Source organism: Pelodiscus sinensis, chromosome 25 (assembly GCF_052426305.1).
Source record: "Pelodiscus sinensis isolate ZL-2025 chromosome 25, ASM5242630v1, whole genome shotgun sequence".
Classification (NCBI taxonomy): Eukaryota; Metazoa; Chordata; order Testudines; family Trionychidae; genus Pelodiscus; species Pelodiscus sinensis.
The window spans coordinates 17,759,710-17,784,985 of NC_143076.1; the positions used below are offsets into that span (position 1 = coordinate 17,759,710).

The 25,276-nt window shown below is 45.3% G+C and overlaps 1 protein-coding gene across 2 annotated transcripts in view; it reads left to right on the forward strand.

The window, feature by feature from the left end:
- LOC102462950 (tubulin-specific chaperone cofactor E-like protein) overlaps positions 1-25,276 on the forward strand; it is a 114,111-nt gene that overhangs the window by 39,579 nt on the left and 49,256 nt on the right. The window contains exons 1-6 of one of the 2 annotated variants that reach the window (XM_075909743.2): positions 1,250-5,512; positions 6,584-6,648; positions 10,856-10,989; positions 12,786-13,073; positions 22,289-22,426; positions 23,802-23,967. In XM_075909743.2, the coding sequence (XP_075765858.2) occupies positions 6,585-6,648; positions 10,856-10,989; positions 12,786-13,073; positions 22,289-22,426; positions 23,802-23,967 (790 nt within the window). In that variant the 5' untranslated portion in view covers positions 1,250-5,512; position 6,584. Of the gene's footprint in view, positions 1-1,249; positions 5,513-6,583; positions 6,649-10,855; positions 10,990-12,785; positions 13,074-22,288; positions 22,427-23,801; positions 23,968-25,276 lie in introns of those variants that run through there. The other variant, XM_075909746.2, reaches the window with a different exon arrangement.

A 25,276-nucleotide genomic window follows, 5' to 3' on the forward strand; every position in this document is an offset into this window, starting at 1 on the left:
CCGGTAAGCATGCGGATAAGGCATATGCTTACTGATTAACCTCTTACCTGGTTCACCTTTAACATCTCTAGCTAGCCCAAGCGGCAGAGCAAAGAAGCATATATTTTTGTGCTACTACACAAGCCCACCTGGAACCGGGGTAGTCTCTCTCTAGTGCTGGAGACCACGCTGCTGTAACTTCCCTGTTACGTTTACAGACCTAGGTAGATTAAATCTAGCTCCAGTATGTCTGTGAACAGTGATCACAGCCCATGACCGCAATGTAGACCTACCATTAGGGATGCACCCATCTTTGCTATGAGTATAGCAACTGAAGTGTCTTCGACAGCAGCGAGGCTAGTGAGTGGGCCGTATGAGTGTCCCTCCTTCATCTCAGCAGGCTGCAAGATTGTCATAACTAAGGCTGTGTCTAGACTACAGGGTTTTTTCGAAAAAAGTAGCCTTTTTTCGAAAAAACTTCACCTGCGTCCAGACTACAGCCACGTTCTTTTGAAATTAAATAGAAAATGCAGCTTCTCTTTTGACGGTGGTACTCCTCATTTCACGAGGAAGAACACCTTTTTTCGAAAGTGCTCTTTCGAAAAAAGGCGTTCTTGAATGCAAACTGTGCTTTTTCGAAAGAGAGTATCCATGCTGCCTGGGTGCTCTCTTTCGAAAAAGCGGCTCACGTTTTCGAAAGAAGAGATTGCAGTCTAGGTGCTCTTTTTCGAAAGAAGCTTTTTCGAAAGTATCTTTCGAAAAAGCCTCTTTCGAAAGAGGCTTGCAGTCTAGACATAGCCTAAGACAGCCTCCCAGAACAGGGTGGCTGTGTCTACATTGGCATCCCTTTCTGGAAAAGGGATGCTAATGAGACACATCGCAATTGCAAATCCGTGGGGGATTTAAATATCCCCTGCGGCATTTTCATTTTCATGGCTGCTGCTTTTTTCTGGCTTGGGGATAAGCCGGAGAAAAGCTCCAGTCTAGACGTGATTCTCCGGAAAATAAGCCCTTTTCCGGAGGATCTCTTATTCCTACTTTCAAGTCTAGACAAGTCTACTTATTCCTACTTTCAAGTCTAGACGTGATTCTCCGGAAAATAAGCCCTTTTCCGGAGGATCTCTTATTCCTACTTTCAAGTCTAGACAAGTCTACTTTCTACTTATTCCTACTTTCAAGTCTAGACGTGATTCTCCGGAAAATAAGCCCTTTTCCGGAGAATCTCTTATTCCTACTTTCAAGTAGGAATAAGAGATCCTCCGGAAAAGGGCTTATTTTCCGGAGAATCACGTCTAGACTGGCGCTTTTCTCCGGCTTATCCCCAAGCCGGAAAAAAGCGGCAGCCATGTAAATGCAAATGCCGCGGGGGATATTTAAATCCCCCGCGGATTTGCAATTGCGATGTGTCTCATTAGCATCCCTTTTCCGGAAAGGGATGCCAATGTAGACACAGCAGGTAGGTTTGCTCACTACGCTTGCGTACCTAGAACTTGCAGGGTGAGCCAGCTGACCTGTAGCAGGACTGCTATTGGATGCCAAGGGAGCACACAGCTCTCATAGTCACTGTTGTGTGCAGTCAGCATGTGCCTCACATCATGTGCCCTGGCTTTACGTGCTTGTCGCTTTAATAACACCGGTATGAAAAAAATGTCTGTGGATGGAAACTAGCGGAATCTGGCAACCCTGTGTGTGGGCAGCCGTAAATAAAATGTCTCGTGGGCCACATACACAGCCCTGATGGGTCGCATGTGGCCTTCAGGCTGCCCATCCCAAAGGAGCCCTAGAGATAAATGGGATAATGAGATGAAATTGAAAGGAAAAATTATCTGAATAGTAGCAACCGTTCCCTGACAGGAAGCTCTATTCTCCTGCTGAATGGTAGCCCACAGCCCCATTTCATGCCATTTAAAATTAGAATAGATGGCATAATCTCAGGGTAGGGAGGAAGCAGTCCTGCACTGGCAAAGCCGAATGAAGCCATCTGCTGGGTAGTTTTCATTCTTTAATATCTGTGCTTCCTAGATGAAACTCTAGGTTTGTCAGCCAGGTTTGAAACAGAATCAGGAACCTGTCCTGAAGCACAGAGAGAGCTTTAAAGCTCTGTAGAGTAGGGACATTAAAATGTGTGTAATTTATTGACCATGTAACTACTGAAAAATTCAGCCATTACACTGTTACATGTGGGGTGGCAGGTAGCTGGGAACTGGTGTGTGCCAGGAGGTGGCTTTTAAGCTGGCTTCCAGCAAGCACCAGCTCCTGCCTGCAGCCCGACTCCCAGGGAGCCAGCTGCCACTCCTAAGATGCTGCCTCTGATATAGCCCAGGCTTTTAAGTTAAACATTTACATGGTTAAACTTTCACACCCATATTGTAGAGGAAGGGATGCAGATGCAGGCAGCAATTGTAAGAGAGCAGGTCAGCTCTCTTGCTTTCAGCAATAAGGGGAGGTGTAATTGGGAGATGGGTGACACTCTCCCTGGTGGAAGTTACTTCAGATTGAATCTCTCTGGTCTAAAAACATACATGGTCTGGAATTATCTTAGTTAGCCAGGTGTCCGCTTTTCATGGGTGTGGCCACATTTCTCCTGGGCCCATAAAGTTTATTTAAAATCACCCGTCCTGGCTTTCTGTTGTGGGCTGTTCTTTAGCTTGAATCTACCCCAAATGTCTTTTGAGAATCCAGTAAGCAGTGGAAGTGTTGGTCATGCTGCTAGACACTATTGACCTCCCATGAGCCGGCAAAGTCTCTGGTTCAGAACCGGTCGGGTCCCGAAGGTGCCAGACTAGAAAGGTTCAATCTGTATTTGGAAAAAATCGACTTTCCACCAGACTCCAGCATCGGGTTCAGAAAACTGTTTTTTTTTTTTTTAAATCTAGTTCATAGTCTCACATTGGGAAATTATTTGACCTACCGTAATTTTGTGAATATAACCCGGGTGCGGGGTATACAAATTTTTTTTTACACACTGCCCGGTTCCTGCGCAGCCTCCAGGTGGGGGAGCACTCACTGCCCGGTTTCTCCGCAGCCGTAGGCAGGGGCAGGAGGAGCGCTCATCCAGCTGCACAGGAACTGGGCGGTGAGCGCTCCCCCGGCTGGAGGCTGGCAGCTGCGCAGGAACTGGGCGGTGAGTGGCTGGCTAATTCCCCCCCGCCCCGCCCCCATGCGCACCATAAATATACCCCCAGCACAGCCTTGTATACCCTGCAGGTTATACTCGTGTGCGGGGTATACAAGATTTTTTTAACTCAAAAAAAAAAAAACGCGGGGTAAATTCAGGTGCGGGGTATATTTGGGTGCGGGGTATATTCGCTAAAAGACGGTAGTTCCCATCTATGTGGTCAGGAATAATTGACCACGACTTTGACCTTAGCTCGCTTGGTTTAGAACAAGCCACTGGAAACATCTAACTCAGCATTTTTGAATTGTTTGCTTGTGTTGAGCCTCAGCGTGGAAAGTAAAGATATTACTATACTGTTACTAGTCATTTGGTGAGGCATAATGTGCTCAATGCTATCTAGCCAGGGCATAACAAAACTAGAGGCCCTGACCCAAAAGAGACAAAAAATCCAGATGATAGAAAGTTCACTCCCAATTGCAAGATGTAAAATTAAAGCAACTTTAGTTATCATAGGACTTCCTAAGTCGGACAGAAGCTGAATTTTAAAGCCAGAACAATCAGAGGAAAAAAGGGTATGTTCCGTTTTTCTGTATTCATCATAACGCAGCACACAGGAGTACAAGCCCAGTTTATTTTCCCTTTGCAGGTAATCTGTGAAGAGCCGTCTGAAGAGAGAGAGGCCTTTTTGTTTTGTTTTGTTTTTGCCTTTGGAAGGAATCCAAATGCTCTGAATGGCAGGTAGTATTAAAAGAATCTCTAGATTCCCCCTGAAGGGCTTTCTTCCCTTCAATAGACTGGGAATCAGGTTCACAAGTAAGGGGTTTGTCTCTGTAACTTACTGTAAGGCCCAGATCCTGCAAACGTTTCCTCCCATGTTTGACTTTACACACCGGTAGCCCCACTAAAGTCCGCAGGGCGATGCACACGTGTGGCATTAAGCATGCGGGGAAGTATTTGAAACCTAAAGTCTTCCTTTAAAGAGTTTCTGCTCTGCCTCCCCCTCCCCCTTTTGTTGTGCTCTTACTCAGCAAATTTGTTTGATTTATTGGCCCCAATCCTGCACTACATTAACAAATGGACTGATTTTTTAAAATATTTAGTCCCATTGATTTCAGCTGGGGGCAAGAGTCAGGCTCTTTCATTATCAGCAGTTTGGGCCGGGGTCTTCGCTTAGGGTGTCTATTCTGCACCTGGCACAATGAGATGCTGACTTCTATATGCCACTGCAATATAAATACTGGCTTTTCTTTTCTCCAAATCCATTTTCCAAAGCAGGTCAGTCCCACTTCCTCTTAGGTTGGGAGGATCGGGAGAAGAAATAAAATCTGAAGATTTTGGAAAGAACTTGTTTTCTTTAGATAGTTTTTATTCTCCTCTCTGCCAAAGCCTGAACTAAGCTGATTTATGTAAACTCAAATAAGACTTTGATGGGAAATTAATGTCATTGACATTTCTAACTTTGTTTCATGTTTTATCCCTATGCTGTCTAATGCTAATTCTGTAACACTATATAGAAGCTTTTTTTTCCACTTACACAAAGGAGGAAGGGGCTTGTTTCTTTTGTGGGTTTTTTTTTTCTTCGCTCTAGTGAAAAACGATTCTGATCAGAACAGCCACAAATCCAGCTCCAAGTTACTGACATTTCTATCTATCTCTACTTGAAGTGTTGGGGGAGGGGGTTCTGCCAGAAAGAAATCTCTTCACTTTTACAGCCCAGAACCTGATCTGTAGATTAATTTACCATTAATTAATAGAGGAAAAAGTTGTGATCGCAGTTCAACACTATTCTGGCCCTAAAACAACACAGAGAAAAACTGAATTTTCAATTGAAAGAGCAAAAGGGATTGAGACATCATTTCAGACATCAGCGATAATTGGTTAAAGAGCTCTGAAATGTATTCTTCATTGACATAAGTTTTCCCCTGGCTTACCAAGATACAATTTAAAAATTCGGACTTAATTTCTTCCCTTCTCTTCAAAACAGGTTGGTATTTTTTAATACTTTTTAAAGAAATTGCTTTTTTATGAGATATACTAAATTAAGCATTGTTTCCTTTATTTTCTGTGCTGGTTCCCCAGACTTACATCTTTTAAGATTTAATGCAGTACATTTATATTCTCTGCTAGTCATTGTGTGTGTTCTCAGTTAATGAATCCACAGTAACGTAGATTTAAGATCTATATACAACCCTAGCATGATACGTGCTTCTTTTATACAGTAAGGAATACAGCAGAATCCTTTCATAGTTAAATTAATTTTTCTCACCCCAGAACAACTTTGCTGTAAGCAAGATTATTTTTTCAATCTAATTGCAATTGACACTTTGAGAAGCAGTGGAGAAGTTGGAACTATCATTCGACTTGATTATACGTGGTGTTTCACTATTTCAAGCATCATTGTAATTGGATTCAAGTGTAAGTAATATGTAGATCTATAGAAAGTGTGTCCAGCTATCCATCTACATTATATGTGACATTTAGAAATAAATACAACTAGATATGTGTACTCCATTATATAAATAGATCTATAGATCTGTTATGTAGAGATTTAATGTCTATACTGTTGAAATACAGACATAGATGTAAAATAATGCATGAATAGATACACATTTAATGTCAAGTATAGAAGTGCAACTATTATCTCTATGTAAAGAGGTCACTATATAATTTATACTTGAATGTCATATACCCCCTGTGCATATTGTGTATACACTGTAGCTTTATATAAGTGTGTACAAGAAACTTTTCCCTCTCTTTAATGAATAAAAATGATAAAGTAATGAAATCAAAACAGCTACTTTAGTCATACTTCCTATTTGATAAATAACATAAAACAAATATCAGGCATAAAAGAAACTAAAATACCATACAACATTTCTCTTTAATTTACCCAGATTCACCGCTCTGTATATAGCTGATTTCTTTATAGCAAGGAAGTTGTCAATCTGTGTAAACATTTGGGCTTCCTTCACATCAGTCAAAAATGTTAAGTGATCATTGTATTACCACTCAGTACGAAGGAATAGTTAAACTAACATTTGAAGTCTTCTAACTATATAAACACACTACAGTTCATAATTCGTTCTCATTTTCTAACAATGCAAAGCTATTCATCTTAAAGCCAGCAGTAATATCCATATTTGAAGCCAATCAGCAAAGAATTGTGTTGGATTAATAGGGGGGTTGAATACATACTAGGAGCTAAGTGCTATTCATTAATTCCAACATGCTGGTTTATTTCTGAAATTGTGTTGTACATTTAACCTGAGAGCACCTGTAGGGTAGGTTGTTTTATCCTCCTTGATTTCATTACACTACCTACCTAGCTCATCATTTTTGGTCTAGTTCATGGATTAGACATTTCCCAAATTTCTGCATCTCTGGAGCGATCACACAATTGCAAGGCCCTATTAGCAATCAGCCTGAGATTTGCTTAGCAGATACAGTTTTGGATTGATGATCCATTGCTTTTTTTTTTCTTTTTAGGATGAATTATCCGTCACTCATTAGAACCTGGGTGGCCTTTGTGTTCATCATTGTACAGCAGCAAGGTTAGTATTTCTGACTTTTGGTCCTCGGATACTGATACTCGACATTTACAATAGGAAAGCGCTTGCCTCGGAAATTTGCTACATGCAAACTTCATGTTCATAACAAGCCTTGCAAAATTTCTACACAGCCCCTTGTCTGAGAGCAAGTACAATAGAAGACTAATTTATTTTTAAATCATAATACCAAAGGGAAAACAAATAGATTTTTTGTGTGCCTCACCTGGTAAATATACATGACATTTTTCCACAGATGACATTTATTCACAGTGAGAGAGACAGAACTTCAGCTCATAAATTGTTATCATTTCACTGAAATCAATGGAGCTAGAGCAATTGACATCTCGCCCTTTCTCTTTCAAATATGAAGTCAAAGTAGCCAACAGACTAAAGAGTCTCTACCCAATTCTGAGCTCCTCGTGCACAATTCAGGAGCTTGGGATGATACCACTGTTGTCATGAAAGCAGGACTTTAAAACTTCCCTAGAGTTTGGATAGTTGGCTTGCCAGGCAAACTTATGTAGAATGAAAGTCGAGTGAGAAGAAAGATTCTGCAGAAATGTCAAGCTACCATACAACTGTGTTAAATGACATTTGTTTGAGCTTCGGCTTAGTTTGTGGAGTCCTCCATATTCCAAATCTTAGGTGTATCCTCATTGATATTCCCTGATGATTTATAGAGCCTTGAGGAAACATGTATTAAGATAATTCACTCCACAAAAGTTCCATCCATGTCAAGTTTGTGTGTGTGTGTGGTTTTGTAAAAGGCACATGAAAATCTGAAGAAGATTTTTTATTGCGTTCTTTTTTTTTTAATTTCAACTTGATTATCGAGAGGGTCGAGAACAGCAGAATGGGGCCGGTTGTGGGTAGGTGTTTTGTGGGAGGGCAGTGTTTTTGTTGTTGTAACTCTCCGCATAGTTACAGCACAGGATTGATTTAACCCTGGTGTGGTTAAGGTTGTGTTGCTTGAGATTTTGATCCTGATGCCTGCCGTTTTGCTTGTGTGGCGACTGGCAAATAACTTAACCACTGTGCTTCAGTTTCCCCACCTGCAAAATGAGGATAATCTGCCTGCAGCTCTGGGCATTGAGACTAGATTCCTTTGCTGGCCAAGCCTATTGGGATATTTGGACAGGAGAAGCTACACATGCAGAGTTATACTCCAATGCTAGTGCTTAAAAAGTGGTTGCTTAAAGGGTTGTGCTAAGTACCACACTTTAAAAAAAATCAATAATTTATAGCTGTGACTTCAGCTGTAATAGCCTGCTGGATACATAACAGCTGTGAAATGACTTATTTTACTACTCGGCAATAGGATATTTGTGATAGCCCTTACCAAATATGTATATAAGTGTAGTCATGCCTTCAGGACTCTGTCACACACCACTTATAATTCTCTCCAGTGTGGAAATTAATACATAGAGGCTGTGTCTACATTGGCACCCCTTTCCGGAAAAGGGATGCTAATGTAGACTTCGGAATAGCAAAATCCGCGGGGGATTTAAATATCCCCCGCGGCATTTGCATTTACATGGCTGCCGCTTTTTTCCGGCTTGGGGATAAGCCGGAGAAAAGCGCCAGTCTAGACGTGATTCTCTGGAAAATAAGCCCTTTTCCAGGGGATCTCTTATTCCTACTTTCAAGTAGGAATAAGAGATCCCCCGGAAAAGGGCTTATTTTCCGGAGAATCACGTCTAGACTGGCGCTTTTCTCCGGCTTATCCCCAAGCCGGAAAAAAGCGGCAGCCATGTAAATGCAAATGCCGCGGGGGATATTTAAATCCCCCGTGGATTTTGCTATTCTGATGTGTCTAATCTGCATCCCTTTTCCAGAAAAGGGGTGCAGTGTAGACACAGCCAGAGAGAGAGACAGAAAGACACTCCTAAAAAAAAAAAAAAAGCCATTTTTTGACTTTTGATTTCAGATCAGGTATTTTTCTTTTGAGCTAGAAAGCTCTATTGGTTAGAACCTTCCTAAAAGGGTCAGCTTCCCCCGTCCCTATTATCAACCAGATTGCAGCAAAAGGCTCTTAAATGTTACAACAGCCAAGCAGCTTATACTTGCACAGAATAGGAAGAAAACCCACTGCATTTTTGAAAACCCAGGCTCAGAGCAATCGCCCATCAGCTAGCAGCCTATGAAATTGCAGGTTAGGACCCAGAAGATAAAAGAATATCCTGAATCAACTTAAACAGAGCTAGAATTGTTTTGAGGCTAGCTCCGCAGGTCAGCTTTGATTGAATATAATGAGGACGGTGCATTTCTTTTTCTCGTTAAGGAAAAGTGTGTTCCCTCTGTGGTAGATAACCTCATAGGGCTAAATAAACGGAGAATTATATTATAACAGATGTCTGTGAATGGCACACTATTGGCCGCCTAGCTGTTTCTATGGAGGCATAATCCGCTACTGTATACCTAGCAATTAGAGCTGGTGGAAAATGGAGTTCTAGTCCCCGTGGGAAAATTCACTGAACGGGCCTAGTTTTTATCAACATTTTCAGTGGCAAATTTCATCTTTTTGTTGGAAAATCATTGGCTGAAAACTGGCTTTTAATTTTTTTCTGTCAAAAGACATAGGGAGAAAGAAGATACTTGTGGTGACATCTTTAATTTAGTGGAAAACCCCCAATAGGATAGCGCATCAAATATTTCCTAACAGCAGCATTTCAGACTTTGCCTTAGAATCCTGTCATAAGCTGAGCAAGGCCGGACCTGGTTGCTATGTGAATAGAAGAGCTCAAAGAAAAAGGCAGAGTGCTACAGGGAGGGATATTAATTCAGCAGATGTCATTATCCATCTGTCTATATTAGGTATTTATCTGGCCCCCATTACTCCGATATTTCACGTATTTATCTTTACGTTCCCTTGTGAGGCAGGGCAGTGCTGTTGTCCCCATCTTACACGTGAGAAATGGAGGCCCAGAAAGACTCAATAGCTTGTCACAAAGGAAAGCTGAGGAGAAGCAGAGAATTAAACCTGGGTCGCCCGAGTCGCAGGCTAGCAACCTGCCCGCTGGACCATTCTCCCTATTCCTTGCTGCTCTTCTGTCTGAAAGAGTGTCGCCATATTTGGGGACGGGAAGGAATTTTCCTCCTGGGTAGATTTGGCAGAGGCTCTGGAGGTTTTTCGCCTTCCTCTGTAGCATGGGGCACTGATCACAGCTGGAGGATTCTCTGCATCTTGGGGTCTTTAAGCCATTTGAGGATTTCAATATCTGAGATAGAGGTGAGGGGATTATTCCGGGAGTGGGTGGGTGAGATTCATTGTGCAGGGGGTCAGACTAGATGATCATAATGGTCCCTTCTGACCTCAAAGTCTGTGAGTCTGTGAGTGCTGAGTTAATGCCCCAGCCATGGTGTTAGGAGGCACTGTGCTGCAGAAGATACTGCAGTTTGGAACAGAGGCCTTTGATCATTTGGGTGCGTGAAGGATCCTGTCGCAGTTTATACAGGGGAGGTGCATGGGAGGTGGGTATCACAGGCAGGGGAAAGCATTGCCTTCCTAAAATGCTTGGTCAGGCCCCGCACATGCTCTCTATATACTAGGTCCCCTCCTGCCCGCTCGTAGAGGCTGGGACAGGCAGGCTGAGGACTGTGGTGCACTCCTGGGGGCGCTCCAGCAGCCCAGAGCTGGGGCTGGGCTCAGGCTGGGCTGGAGGCTTGCCTGGGTGGGGGGTGCCAGGGCTGGCCGGGCCACCGGGCTGGCTGGCCGGGCCACCTGCCCAGCCCTTGGGTGCCCAGGGGGCAGCTGGAGCTGCGCTGCCCAGCAACCTTGGGTTCCGGGGCCAAGAAGCAGGCGCCAGTGGCCACAATGGGGGGACTGGGTCGGTGGGATTGGGGGTTAGCCTTAGCCTGCCTTCCAAAGTCAGGAATTCACCTACTGCCACTGGGAAAGTGCCATCAAATGTGCCTGGCCAAATTCCAGTTTAGGTAGTGACATTCCACCCATATAAAATCCCTCTTGCGGCTTCAGTTGCAGAGTCTGTTCTTTTCACCCTCTGCTCTAAACTCTTGCCCAGTGCGGGGGCATGTTTTTAAGCAGCTGCCATTATCCACCCCCCCAGAGGTGGCTGCATTTCAGTAGTGAGTGTTGCACCAAGTATGTAAAGCGCATCAGGGTGCGTGATGCTGTGGGCCTGATCCTGTACCGCTGCAGCCAGCGAGAACGGGACCAGTTCCTTCCAATAACCGTGCCCTCCTCTTCCAGCTCAGTCCATGGAGATTCTGTATCCGTTCTGGCAGAACGATACCAAAACGCCCAAAGTGGACGATGGCAGCTCCTCGGAGATTAAGCTGTCCATTCCGCTGGTCTTCTTCGGAGTCCCGTACCGGAGCATTTATGTAAGTGGAGGCCAGGCTGCAGTGGATGCTGTCCTCTTGTACTCGTTTCCCCCTCGTTAGCAGCTGCAATTGAAGCATGCGCTCCCGGTGTTCAAGATGTGGAAGATTTATCGGTGCCTACCTGACAAGTTCTTAGATTACATGAACTGATAGGTTTTATGATTAAAAAAGTCAAAGGGGTGTTTAATGGGCTAATGTTCACAGGGAGGGAATATCCCCGGCAATAAATTATCTTTGCAGGTGATTAAATGCCAAAGCGAAGGCCTTGATGCCGTGAGCATTAGTCCCGATGCCTGACAAGAAACAAGAGCGTGCAGATGCAGCGGGGGCAAAGTTTCCTTCCACTGTGTGCTCGGTGCCTGAAAAAGTTCTGGGCTGCTGCTGCTTTCTCTTGGCCTCACAGCAAGACGGGCATGGGGGAAGGAAACTGCCAGCTCTGTTGTGCGCCTTTGACCAATCCCGTCAGCCCAGCAGCAGGATTGGAACGTGGGGTCTGGGTGTGCCAGCTGTTCGAAGGGGGACTGTTCAGACCCATGCTCTCTGAGCATCAGCTATCCACGCACAGGCAAGGACTAGGCATGGAGGCTCAGGCTGGGAATCTCTGGTTTTATTTCAAGTGGCCTTTGTCCATCCTCACTTGTGGTCGACGCATTTGTTGCGTTGTCTGGTGCCCAGCACGCGAGCACTAGTGTCCCTGGATCCACTGAAGTCCTAGCACTGACGGCTCGACATGACCATATGTCCCCATGCCGAATACAGGACACCAAGTGTGGGGGAGGGAGCTTGCTGGCGCTTAGCCCTGCAGCGGTGGGGGGCAGCCTCCAGCGCTCAGGGCTCCAGTGGCTGAAGCTCCAAGTGGCCAGTGGCTCCCTACCCCCCCTGCCCTACTGCAGGGATGAAGTGCCCTGCAGTATGCAGGGTGGAGAGAAGAGGGGAACCGCTAGTGCTTGGGGCTTCAGCGGCTGAGCATGGGCGGTTCCTACCCCCGGCCCCCTGCAGGGGAAGTACGGGACAATGTGCCCATTTTGAAAAAAAAGTTGGGGCGCCAAGAGGTCTTACAAAGGGAATGTCCCGTTAAAAACAGGACGTATCATCACCCTAAACATGACAGTAACCAAGTCCCTGAAATTATTTGGATCAAACCAGACCAGTACTGAGGACCCTGCAGAACGGTTCGCTAAAACTTAATTCAATTGAACACACCCAGCCAGGGGGACCAACAGCCTCGCTGGGCCCCTATGCAAGGCTGGGGGGGCTGGCTATGAGCCCCTGGAAGGGGCAGGGCCTCAGGAAGAAGGGGCGGGCATCAGTGCACGGAGCGTGCCGGGCTCCAGCAGCGATTTAAAGGGCCCGGAGCAGCAGCTGGGAACCCCGAGAGCTTCTGAATCACCACGCGCAGGGGCAACCGCTCCCTTTGTCCCCTCTTCTTGTCAATGGGCCCTCACCCAGCAACCTGGCGCCAGCTGTGTCAGGCACAAAATCTCCCTGGTAGACTGTTCCCCTTAGGCGTGGATACACAGAGGCTCCTCTCCGAGCACTGTTGTGGCCAAGTAGCCTTCATCGGGGCAGTTCCCGATCTCTGTCTTCCTAGCCCCGGCTCACGGTCTTTTAGCAAAGGCTTCGCTCGCTAGAGCGATGAGGGGCCTAGATGGATAGGCCTATTTACATCACATCATTGCTTACGCCAGCCTTCACCGAAACCGCCATCAGCCCGGGAATAATTTTCAGCTGACAGTTCTCGGCTCGCAGTCAAGGCCTGGGTTTGCTTCAATCACACCATTCTCCTCCTTTTCTAGGTCAACAACAATGGCGTGATTTCTTTCAACGTGCTGGTCAGCCAGTTCACCCCAGAGCCTTTCCCCCTTGCCGATGGCCGAGCCTTTATTGCTCCATTTTGGGCAGACGTCCACAATGGAATCCGAGGAGAGATCTACTACCGGGAGAGCACGGACCCTGCCCTCCTGAAGAAAGTCTCCAAAGACATCCGGAAATACTTCAGAAACCTGTCTTCTTTCTCCGCCGTCTGGCTCTTCGTGGTCACCTGGGACGAGGTCACCTTCTATGGAGGCAGCAGCACGACCCCCGTAAGCGAGACCCCCTTTCAGTCTCTTTGCTCGTGCGATGATATTAGAAGGGTGTTGATTTCTGGAGCAGGAATGCGGGGGCCAGGTTTATGCCACAGACTCTTGAGCGTGATGTCAGTTGGGAGTTTGACGGGGTGTGAACCTGACTGACAGAGCAGTGCCATCAAAACCCCTTAGGACAGTGTTTCTCGACCTTTTTTAAAGAAGTACCCCTTTCTCAAAAAAAAAAAATGTCCCCCCAGTACCTACAGTTTTCAGACATGATTTTTTTTTCTACCATTGCAACACATTTGTTTAAACAACTTAATTGTAGCCAGACGGGCGATGAAATTTTGGGGTGTAAAGAGGATCAAAATAACAAAGTGCTGTAAAACTTTAAACAAAAATTCAGTTTTCTCCAAATATCAGTTGTGGTGACGTAACCCCCCAGACTTTTCTCAAGTACCCTTAAGGCTACTCGTACCACGTTTACCAGGATAGCTTCTTTCACTTGGCGGAGTAGATTTGCTATCCTGTTATTGCCCCAGTAAGCATAGTATTTGTGTTCCTGCTATGCATGCTACGCTAAGATAGTATAGAAGCATTCTACACTGGTAAGACACAGCCTAACTTAATGGACAGATGGATGAGTTAGGATGCGGGACACTTGAGTTCAGTTCCTAACTCTGCCACTTACTTCTGGGGTGACCTTGGGCAAATTACTTAATCTCTCTGCTCCTCAGGTTCCCATCAGTAAATATAATTATTTTCTCCCACCCTTACTTAACATCTAGTTAACTTTTGAAATTGTCAAAGAAAAGAATGATCGTCTCTTACCATGTGTTTGTACAGCAGCTAATTTAGTGGGTCTGTAATCTCAATTCAAGACTGCAGTCATTTTACAGGAGCAGCTAATTATTATTATGATTACATATTGCTTAGATACAAAAATTCAGTCAATTTTCTTATCCATGCCTTGCTCTGTGGCCTTGAGCAAGTCCCGTCAATGTCTGTGTACCTCAGTTTTCCCATCTGTAAAATGGACATCATGCTTATCTGCTTCTTCAGTCCTTCAGATGTTGGATTCCACCCAGTTTATAAAGACGGGCCAAATATTTATTAGCAGAATGCTGATTCAGTTTCTCTTTCAATAGGGGCATGAGAAATTTGGTTTCCTTTGAAGTTGTATGAAACTCTGAGGTTGCAAAGCTGTAATCCCCTGCCCTTCATTTTTTTTCCAAAGTATGATTCAGTTTAAAGACAAGTTTTTGTAGCTGTGGGGTAATTGAAAACTCCATTGGAATGGTTGGCTGTCACTTTAGTTTGTAAGTGGCCTCTTAAGCTTGCTTGCAGACCTAGGGAGCTCTGTGGGGAAGGCTGCAATCAGTCAGTCGACAGGCAGACAGGTTAGAGCAAAATGGGATGAATTGTGGTTCTCTGAATTAAGGAAGCAGTCTGCTTGCTCTCTGGCCGGTTTTCGGATGTTGTCTGTCAGGGTACTGGAGTCTGAGATATAATAGTGCTACACAACCTTCCAGGCACGGGGTATTATGATTTTTTTAAATCTCTCTCCCTGTGCCGTGAACGTAACAGTAGGCTCACAACAGCTGATCTGATACAAACAAGAGTCTTGCACAACAACTTGAATGTGTTTGTGTGTCATGTGAACCTACACATGTTTCCGTTACAGCGGTGTCTAGGGGCCCTGTGCTGCCAGGCATTGTACAGGCATTTAGTAGAGGCCCTGCCCCAAAGAATATACCACGGGAGATCCTGATTCTGAGATGTGATCGGCATGAGTAGGCCTCCTTTGGCTTCAGTGGGGCTCCGCGTGGGAGAAGTCTCTGAGCCTGGAGAGCATTGCACGATTTGGGTAACCGGGTACCGGGTTATAAATTCTTTGGGGTAGGAACTTCAGGTGGTGGGTGAAGTTGCTGCTTGGCCAGTCAAGTTCCCAGCCTGTGACCACACCCATACCATACCCCTGCCTCATCCAGACCCCGCCCCCTCCCCATGGTCTCCCTCTTCTCTCTGCCCACCAAGAGCAGCCAAATCCCTGAACCCAAATGTAGCAAACGACATTTTGGAAGGAAAAAAAAACTTTTCTAAAATTTCTAAAGCAAATGGAGCACGTTTTCCACTGCATGCCAGATTGTGAAGACTGGACGTGCAGAAGGTACTTAATTAAAATTTGGGAATAAAAATGTCATTTATAGTTTTTTTTTTTATATATATACCATGAATTTTGTCAGATTTATTTGCAAAAACTTGGTAGTAAGAACAAGTCAGTTGTCCTGCTGAATACAACATTAAATACTATGGAATACACGATGCAGCCCTTCTCTGTTTTACATTCTCTTCATCAGTATTTCTAAACGGATTTTATAAATATACTCTGAAGCCTTCATAAAGTCATCATTACCAGATTACTACAGATTTTAAACTCACTGAAACAAAGGCATTATTTTACATTAACCCGTGAGACCGGTTTAGTGTGTTCATAACAAAGTTCATTGCTTTTAGGAAAAAAAGGAGCATTAATTTATTGTGTGATATTTTTTCATAACAAGACATGTTTATGATATTTCACTAAATGTTGCTGATAAAAATATTCCCAAAAATTTTAGGCATAACAATGGATTTTATATCTTAGTAAGGTCCTGGTTTTGGTGGAGGAGTCTCTTAAAATTAGTTAATCAAATAGTCAGAAATAAAAAGGAAACTCATTTATTCAGCTAACTGGAAAAAAAGGAATGTTGTCCCTTAGTTTAAGGGCTCTCTTTAACAGGGAGGTGAAAGGATGGATGGAAAGAGATGGATAGAAAGTACAGGAAGACTTTGGAAGCAAGTTTACATTTTAATTAAAATTACAATGTGTATTTTAGATAATGGTGGTCTTTTGAAGAATTTATTTTAAAATCTGTATGTCTGAAGATCCAAGCATTTATGCCTAATGCTGAATACTCAATTGTGCATCTAAATATGTGTGGATTTTTTTAGAGATGTCATTTTATAATTTTTAGCAACAAACTAATGAAACACCTAAAGCAAATTTTATACTAAGGTCCTGTAGACATAGTAATGCACAACTGGTTTTGTCAGTAAATTCAGGGTTGGCACATGCCTGTTAAATAGTTTCATTGACACTTAATGGCTCTTTCATGGGTTCGATCTTATGCTAATAGGTCTGGCAAGCTGGAAGGCTATTCACTTAAGTTAACAGATCCTAAGAGTCACCCGTCTGCAAACTGCAACAGCCTGCTATTTGTAGCTTTCAAGAAGGGTCAGAATAGGGATCGGAAGAGTGGAGAGGTTGAGCACTAAGACCCAGGGAAGGCATTGCCTCCCCTTGCCTCGTATACACACTGCCCATGGTAGGGGCTATCTATTTTACTCTAAGGCTGTGTCTAGACTGGCAACTTTTTCCGAAAAACTTGCCAGCTGTCTACACTGGCCACTTGAATTTCCAGAAAAGCACTGACGATCTCATGTAAAATCGTCAGTGCTTTTCCGGAAATACTATGCTGCTCCCGTTTGGGCAAAAGTCTTTTTCCGAAAGACTTTTGCCCAAAAGGGCCAGTGTAAACAGCACAGTACTGTTTTCTGCAAAAAAGCCCTGATTGCGAAAATGGCGATCGGGGCTTTTTTGCGGAAAACTGCGTCTAGATTGGCCACGGACGCTTTTCTGCAAAAAGTGCTTTTGCGGAAAAGCATCCTGCCAATCTAGATGTGCTTTTCCGAAAATGCTTTTAACGGAAAACTTTTCCGTTAAAAGCATTTTCGGAAAATCATGCCAGTGTAGACGTAGCCTAACTGTACAGCACCAAGCACTGTGGATACTCTAAGGTAAATAAAAGACCAAGTACAATGGGGGGGGGGGGAGAAAGAAACATATGGCGTACAAGGGCAGGAAGGATGGAGGACTGTAGGTTTTCATTCTAATTTTTTCTCCCACTCACTGCTCCATCATGCATCTTATTTTGCCCCTTACCTGGATTTTGTAATCGCTCTCTGCCACTCTCTGATCCTCCTCCTCCCATTCCTACTCTGAGTTAAAGGCGAGCCCGATAATTTTTTTCAGTTCGACTCAAACATCCCGGGCCAGGTTGACTTCAAAATGAGGCAAAGCAAGTTCTTTTCTCCCTACCTGAAGCTGCTTCTGAAGAAAACTCTCATCTCCAGAATGCCACAATAAATTAATCTGTGGCTGAAATCAATCCATTCTCTTACAAATCTGCGCCTGGGAACAGAAAATGAGGACCTTTGGGGGCACAAGCAACCTAGCTCATTTGAGAACTTTATGGGTTTCTACTATGGAGTTATTTCTATGCCATGTTAATCTGAGTGGGCAGTCTGGATGTTTCAGAAGTCTGAATTGAACGGTTGCTTTGAAATCCCAGATAGATGTAGGAAATCAAAAAGATTATCGACAGCATTATCACAGTGACAATCAATGCAGTAAAAGATTTATCATAATTGGTCGGGAAGCCCTGCCGACGATTGGGCTGGATTAGCTGCCTTGTCACGCCATAGACACAAAAGAGTCTGATCTCTAAAGAAGTCAGTGATGACAGAGAACCCTGTTCCTTTCTATTTGTTAGCGATTGTTTGAAATTTAATGCATTTTTCCAATCTCATTGGCACACCGTTTCAAACTGTTTTGAGGCAGAAGCAGTACTGAGATCCCTGTATTGCTGGAAAAGTTGCACACAATGCAATTTATTTTGGTATATAGCATCTTTTCTGTACAATATCAGGGAATGCTTTTGATGGACATGTAAAATAGAATCTGCAACTTTGGAAGGTGGAATTCACCTCAATGCAGAAAACCTGCACGACATTTCTTAATGCCTGCTTTGCAGAGTAACTCAGTACACATGGGATCAGGGGTTAGAGACAGGCCAACATTTTCAGCTGAAAACTTTCTCAGACAAAAAAATGCAGATTTGGAGACACTGATACGCTTTGTGAACTTGTGCTGATTTTGCTGAATAATTGGGTTAGCCTCCCTGCTCCACCCTCCAAAATTGAATAGTTTCCTTTCAACATTTTCTAACTGGAACCTTTGACATTTTTTTTCAAGACCAAACAGACCCAGAATTCCTAATCTTCCCGCATAGGCCAGATTTCCTGATGCTTTGATCATTTTTGTTGCTCTCCTCTGGATTCCCTCACCCAGTGAATCATTGACATTGATTGGAACCTTAACGTTGACTTCCCAGGACCTGGGGGCAGGGGACTGGTTGGGTAAAATGGTGCTTTTTTATGTAAACCTGTTTAAGGTACAGCTGCACCTGAAGAGCCTGATCTAGTGGCTGTGATGTCAATGGGATTTTTCCATTGACTTCAATGGGCTTTGGATCAGACCCAAAGCTTCTTTCACCGGGGCAGGCCTGCCGATGGTGGGGTTAGGGTTGCCAGGTGTCCGGTTTTGAACCGGAAAGTCTGGTATTTGAGCTTTCTGTCTGGGAAACAAAGTGAGAAAATAGAAATGTTCGGTATTTTCTAAATAAGTAACTTTTATTATTAGCATGAGTATCAGGACATCCTTGCGTACTGCCTGGCTGGTAGACACGCTCACACTGCGTGAAGTGTCTACCAGCTGGGCAATACGCAACTATGCAGTAGAGAGGAGGGGCCGGACATGCCCATGCGCCCCGCCAGGACCATGCGCGGGACAGGCAGCACCCCGGGATCTGCGTGTGCCTGGGCCAGCCCCTCTCCCTGCTGGACGGTTCCCCCCGCCCCCCAGTCTTCCTCCCAGCCAGCCCCACTCCTCCTGACCCCCTCCTGGCCAGCCCCACTCCCTGCTGGCCGATTCCCCCCAGCTAGTCCCGCTCCCCCCAAACCCCTCCCGGCCAGCCCTGCTTCCCACCAGCCGTCCCTCCCCCCAAAATCTCCCCTGGCCAGCCCCGCTCGCCACGTCCTCCTCCCAGCTGGCCCCCTCCCATCTGAGATCGTGTGTCCGGTATTTTTTTGAAATCCTCTGGTAACCCTAGCACGGCGGGGAGACAAAGGAAGAAGTTGCCCTGGGAACCAGTGATTCAGAGGGATCCGGGGGTGCCCTGCTGCTGCTGTTGTGGCAGCAGTGGCAGTCAGAGCAGGGGTCCAGCAACGTGGAGGGCCGGCTTCCCTGGCTCCACCCCTCCTGCCCGAGGCCCCGCCCCCTCCAGCAGCACAGAGCTACCCCCTCCCACATTGCCAGGAGTCCACACAGTCGACTCCCCTGCACTGGGGTGAATATTCCCGTCACGGGGCTGGCTGCACTTAGTGGAAAATCACTTGCCGAGAGAGATTTTTTTCCCCCGTCATGTTCCGCATTCCAACAGGCACTGCGGGCTATAGATTTTACGCTTTTTAAGTTTGCTATCTTGCAGTACTGGAAATTGAGTTGACAAAGACCAGGAAATACATCGGCTGGGTAAAAAAAAGAATCGACTGTCAGCGTATTAAAAAAAAATCCATAGAAATGTCAGTGGAAGTTAGAAAGGCATTTCTTTCTCACACTGGGGTGCGTTTTGAGACTTGTTGGGCCCACTGTATCCCTGATCTACTGCAGGTAAAGACAGTGGCTGCCCCGTCTCCAGCACGTCAAACACAAGCTACCTGTCTTCGACATCAGTGCCATTCCAGGCACATCCCTGCCCTGCTTGTCTCTCGTTCATCATCAAAATGTCGACTCCCGCTGTTGATTGCCCAGTGGTTGCCGGCTTGTTCAATTTAAATGCTGTCTCCCATGCTGCCCCGCCCAGCAGGGTGTTGATCCCCATTAACATCTGCATTATCCTTCTTCAGACTCTGCCTGCCTAGAAAACTCATATAGTCGTTAGGCCACTGGTGAGCTGGTATCACGGCCTGTTGCGCTGACCAATACTGTCTCGCTCTTTCCTTGTACTCCCCCGCTGGTCTGTCCGTAGCCGCCTGTTGCCGCATGTCTTATAGTTAGACTGTAAATTCTTTGGGGGCCGGGACCATCTTTGGGTTCTTTTCCTGCACAGCGGGGTCGTGCTCCATTACTGGGACTGCTGGAAGTTACCACCCCACAAATGATACTAAATAAATAATGAAAACCCAGAGTGCAATTGCGCCTCTGGTTTCTTTTGAAAATGATGCTCAAAACCATGGATGCACTTTAAGCAAAAATGCAAAATGGCACGACTTGACCATAAGAAGTCTGTCCCAAGCCAATAGTGCTTTGACATGACTCGGAGGGGTGGCTGCGGGTGTCCGTTTCTGCAAAAACAATGAGGAGTCCTGAGGCACCTTAAAAACCAACGGATTTATTTGGGCTTAACATTTCGTGGGTAAAAACCACTTTGTCAGATGCATGGAGTGGAAGTCACAGAGTTTGGGTTCTATCTGTCTATTATCTATATCTATGTACTAGCATATACTGCCATGGGCCATTTTCCAGTGGGCCAGATCCTGTAAATCGGCACAGCTACCTAGATTTCAGCAGAGCTCTGTCTGCTCACATCAGTGGAGGCTCAGAACATAAGAACGGCTGTTCTGGGTCAGACCAAAAGTCCATCTAGTCCAGTAGCCTGTCTGCCGACAGTGGCCAGCACCAGGTGCCCCGGAGGGGGTGGACCGAAGACAACGATCAAGCGATTTGTCTCCTGCCATCCTTCTCCAGCCTCTGACAGAGGCCAGGGACACCATTTCTATCCCCTGGCTAAAAGTCTTTTATGGACCTAACCTCCATAAAATTATCTAGCTTCTCTTTAAACTCTGTTATAGTCCTAGCCTTCACAGCCTCCTCTGGCAAGGAGTTCCACAGGTTGACTACGCGCTGTGTGAAGAAGAACTTTCTTTTATTAGTTTTAAACCTGCTACCCGTTAATTTCATTTGGTGTCCTCTAGTTCTTCTATTATGGGAACTAATAAATAACTTTTCTTTATCGGCCCTCTCCACACCACTCATGATTTTATAGACCTCTATCATATTCCCCCTTAGTCTCCTCTTTTCTAAACTGAAAAGTCCCAGTTGCTTTAGCCTCTCTTCATATGGGACCAGTTCCAAACCCCTAATCATTTTAGTTGCCTTTTTCTGAACCCTTTCCAAGGCCAAAATATCTTTTTTGAGGTGAGGAGACCACATCTGTATGCAGTATTCAAGATGTGGGCGTACCATAGTTTTATACAGGGGCAGTAAGATATTCTGTGTCTTATTTTCTATCCCTTTCTATCTGGTCCTGGATGACGTGTTATGTGTTTGTCAGTCATCTGGACTTTTTAACATTACATGATAATACGGTGCCCTTCCCTAGCCATGCAAAGATCTCAAACCACATTGACCGACTTCGATTAATTACACCCTCAGTAACTGAGGGAACATACGTGGTTCATTTCACCCATCATCGAAAGACGGCCGTCTGGCGGGATGAAAGCATGACTGCTAAGCAGAATTTAGTGACCAAGGAAGAATGGTTTCGGATAAGGCATGAAGGATACCAAAACCAGTTGGAATTGCAGGTGGAATTTAGATGGGTAAGTTTGAATTACTTCAAGTGGTGTTTGCCAGGATGGTCATAGGAGCAGATTCTGCAAATGCATTCCCAGGGACGCAGGAATATCTCACATGGATCTAGGTAGGACAGGGCTTAATGAACAATGTTCTGGGATCCTATCGGCAAGAGCTCGTGTTTGTGTCGTCTTTAGGAGGTGACAAGGTACCTCCTGTTAGCATGAGGTGCTGGCTTGTTGCCCGGTGAATTTATCTGAAACATTTATAGTTAAAAATTGGAGAGTTGCTTAAGAACCATGTGATGTTTGTCAGTAAAGTTTTGCAGCTTGGGAAAGCAAGATTTCCGTGGGCACAATACGCTGTTGACTGTTGTAGAAGCCATTGTTAATATGATTATAGCATCTGAATGGGGAAGGTAACCCAGTAAGATAACACTGTGATGAATAAAGCTGAGCTAGAATAACACTAAGATAACAGGCTGAAGCAATCCAGTCCAGCTAATTGCTTTGTCGGTACTTGTTCTCATGCTGCCATCTCTTGGTGCGAAAGCAGATCACAGCTCTAATCTGTCTCCTGTGGTGTCCCCCATGGAACTGCTCTGGACAGCTAGGGACGTGGTTAAGGGGAGCTGAACAGCTATCAGATGGTTGTTTAATTAGGAATCTTCATGATGGCATTTCATGAGGGATGGATGTAGAAGAAAACGTGGGCAAAGGATGAGGAAGAGATGACCTCGCTTTGTGAGCATGCCTGTCTGTGTTTTAAATAGGTGAACACCTTTCAAGCGCTCCTGATTTCAGATGGGGTGTCCACGTTTGCGATGTTTAATTATGAAGCAATAACCTGGACCACTGGAACAGCAAGTGGGGGCGATCCTTTAACTGGACTCGGTGGAGTGGTGGCCCAGGTAAAACCCTTTCTGTGCATCTGTGTGATCATCTCTGTTTATGCTCTACCCTCCAAACTGCCCTTGTCCTGACAAAGTCAGCAGAGAAATGAGACCTAGTAAAGTCATGATTTGCCTTAACGCAGCACAACTTTTGTTGTCCTTTAGTAGCTAGACCAGGTTGTTTAGCTTAAACATTTGAGATTTATGCCTTTAGATCCAGGGGTCTCAAGTACACTCCCCAAGGATGATCAGTTGGGGATCTGTAGACCAAGGGAACTTGCAGGTGCACAGAGGAGATTGGCTGGTCACTTGGAGTATGTCTACATAGCACCATTATTTCGGAATAACTGACGTTATTTCGAAATAACAAAGTGCGCGTCTACACACAAGCAGTTATTTTGACATCATGTCGAAATAATGTCCAGCCGGAGGAATTCTTACTCCGACTCCTGTAACCCTCATTGTACGAGGAGGAAGGGAAGTCGGGGGAAGAGTACTCTACTTCGAAATAAGTGCTGTGTAGACGCGCCCAAATTCGAAATAAGCTATTTCGACTTATGCGATGCAATTAGCGTAGCTCGAGTTGCGTAGCTTATTTTGAGTTTAGCCCTGTTGTGTAGATGCATCCTTGGGGCTGGTTTTCTTTTTTCTTCCCAGATTATATGGGGAAGAGGAGGGAGATGAAATGAAGATGAGAAGAGAACAATGTACTTTCTTTCTTTTGATAAAAGTTGAATACCTAACCTTGTAAAGGTAGCTACAGACACATGAAATTGAGAGCTGGCTGTGAAGTGACCATTTTTTAAATCCAAACACTGTCTCCCCCACCCCATCTATCCATCCATCGCCTCACTCCCTTTTCTTTTTCTCTTCTTCCTTCCACAAATTGTTTTGCTTTTCTCTGAAAATCAAAAAGAAAAAGAATATTTTGTGTGGTTTCTGCAAACTGAAACCTCCTGAAAACAACAGGCCTTTCCTGAAAATGTTTGTTTTTTAAAAGCAAAACAAAAAAAATCATTTTCAATTTGTGTGTCAAAGCAAGCAGCCAGATAAAACAGCCACAAACAGAAGATTTCCTTTTGACAAAGCAGCCTTTTTGTAGTTAAAATAATAATAATAATACATCATTAAGTGTAAGTTAAAAAAATCAGTCAGTTCCAATTAAATAGTTTCCCGGTGGGACTTTTGTATGTACACTGTTGCTGGAGCTGCCATCTGGATCTTACTTGATCACGTAATTGAGAGAGGAGGTGAGCATGAGATAATTACCTGCGAAATTTGCAGACAAATCAGGATTATTAATGACAGCGAAGGTAAGAAATATGAGAGAACAGACTTAAGGGAAGAATGGTTACTGTGTTTTGAGGTCAAGTTTGCTCTTTCTGTGTTTCAGGCAGGATTCAATGGTGGAAACAGCACCAATTATTTTAGCATTCCAGGTTCCAGGACCCCAGAGATAATCAGTATCGAAGACACAACTAATGTAAATGTCCCGGGACGCTGGGTATTCAAAATTGATGGGAGAGAAATTGACCCGGCCAATGGCTGCAGCCTGAGAGGTAAAAATGGCTCTTTCGTGTCTTTGAAATTTACCAAGTTACACAAGATGAGCCCGTTTGAAAGTCAGTGGCAGAGTATGCTGCTTTGCTGTTGTATTGCCTGTATGCTTTGCAATGCACATAAAGGTAGATGGTTAACAATCTGGGATGCAGGCTGCCTCTTTGGAAAGGCAGACTGGCCTAGTGGTTAGAGCATGGGAACTCGGAATCAGGAGACTTGGCTGCTAACGTTCTGAGTCACTGGAGGACCGTGCCCAAGTGACTGCATTTTCTCATGATGGTCTCCTGGGCCAGGGGGAAGTCTTGACCCTTTTGTGGTGTATGGAAGTTTTGCCAGTGAGGCCAAGACTTCATCCCTGGGTAGCAAACCTTTAGTGGCATAGGTTGGGTAAACCAGAGGTTCCCAACCTTTTTTATACCAGGGACTGGCAAATCCATTCACAAATTTTTGGCAAAATTTTATTTGCATATTTTCATATTCATTATGCAAATATTGAGTATGCAAATACGCAAATAAAATGTTACTGTTATGCCAAAAGCCCTAGCCCCCAGAACTTCCCAGTGCCAGCCCTAACCCCTAGAGCCCCCCCACCCCTCCACTGCCCCCAGCACAAGCCACCGACCTCAGAGTCCCCTGCATCCCCCCCAGTGGCAGCCCCCCACCCCAAATATCTCAGTGTCACCCCCACTCTTTAGAGCCCACCACCACCAGACCCTCCAATGCCAGCCTCCTGTTTCCAGAGCCCCACTGAATCCTACCCCCCAGAGCTCCCTCAGTGCCAACCCCTAGTCCTCAATATTAACCTTGTCCCCAGAATCCCCCAGTGCCAGCCCTGTCCCCATAGCCCCCCACTACTAGCCCCACCCCCAGAGCTCCCAAGTGCCAGCTCCCAATCCCAGACATACCAGTGCCCCCCAGTATCAGCCCCCCACCTCCAGAGCCTGCCAGCACTAGCCCTGACCCTGGGTCCCCCAGTGCCTGTCCCGACCCCTCACCTAGCCCTGCGCTGCCTCCCACCCACCAGCTGAGCGCTTCTGCCTGGGTCGCAGCTGCTCTAAGGCTGCCGTGCCAGGTTCCGCATAGACCTCCTGCCACTCAGCAAAGCACTCTTCCGTGTCCGGGAAGAGACCCCGCCCCTGCCCAGTGCTGGTTGGCTGAGAGGTGGGGCAGGATATGCCTCTCCCAACAGCCACATTTGGACCTGTGCATCCCAGCCCCGGCCACCAGAGCCGCCCCGGCCCGACAGCCAGAGGTCCTCAGCCCAGCGGTTGGGAATCGGTGGGGTAGGCCATTATCAGGCTACATCTG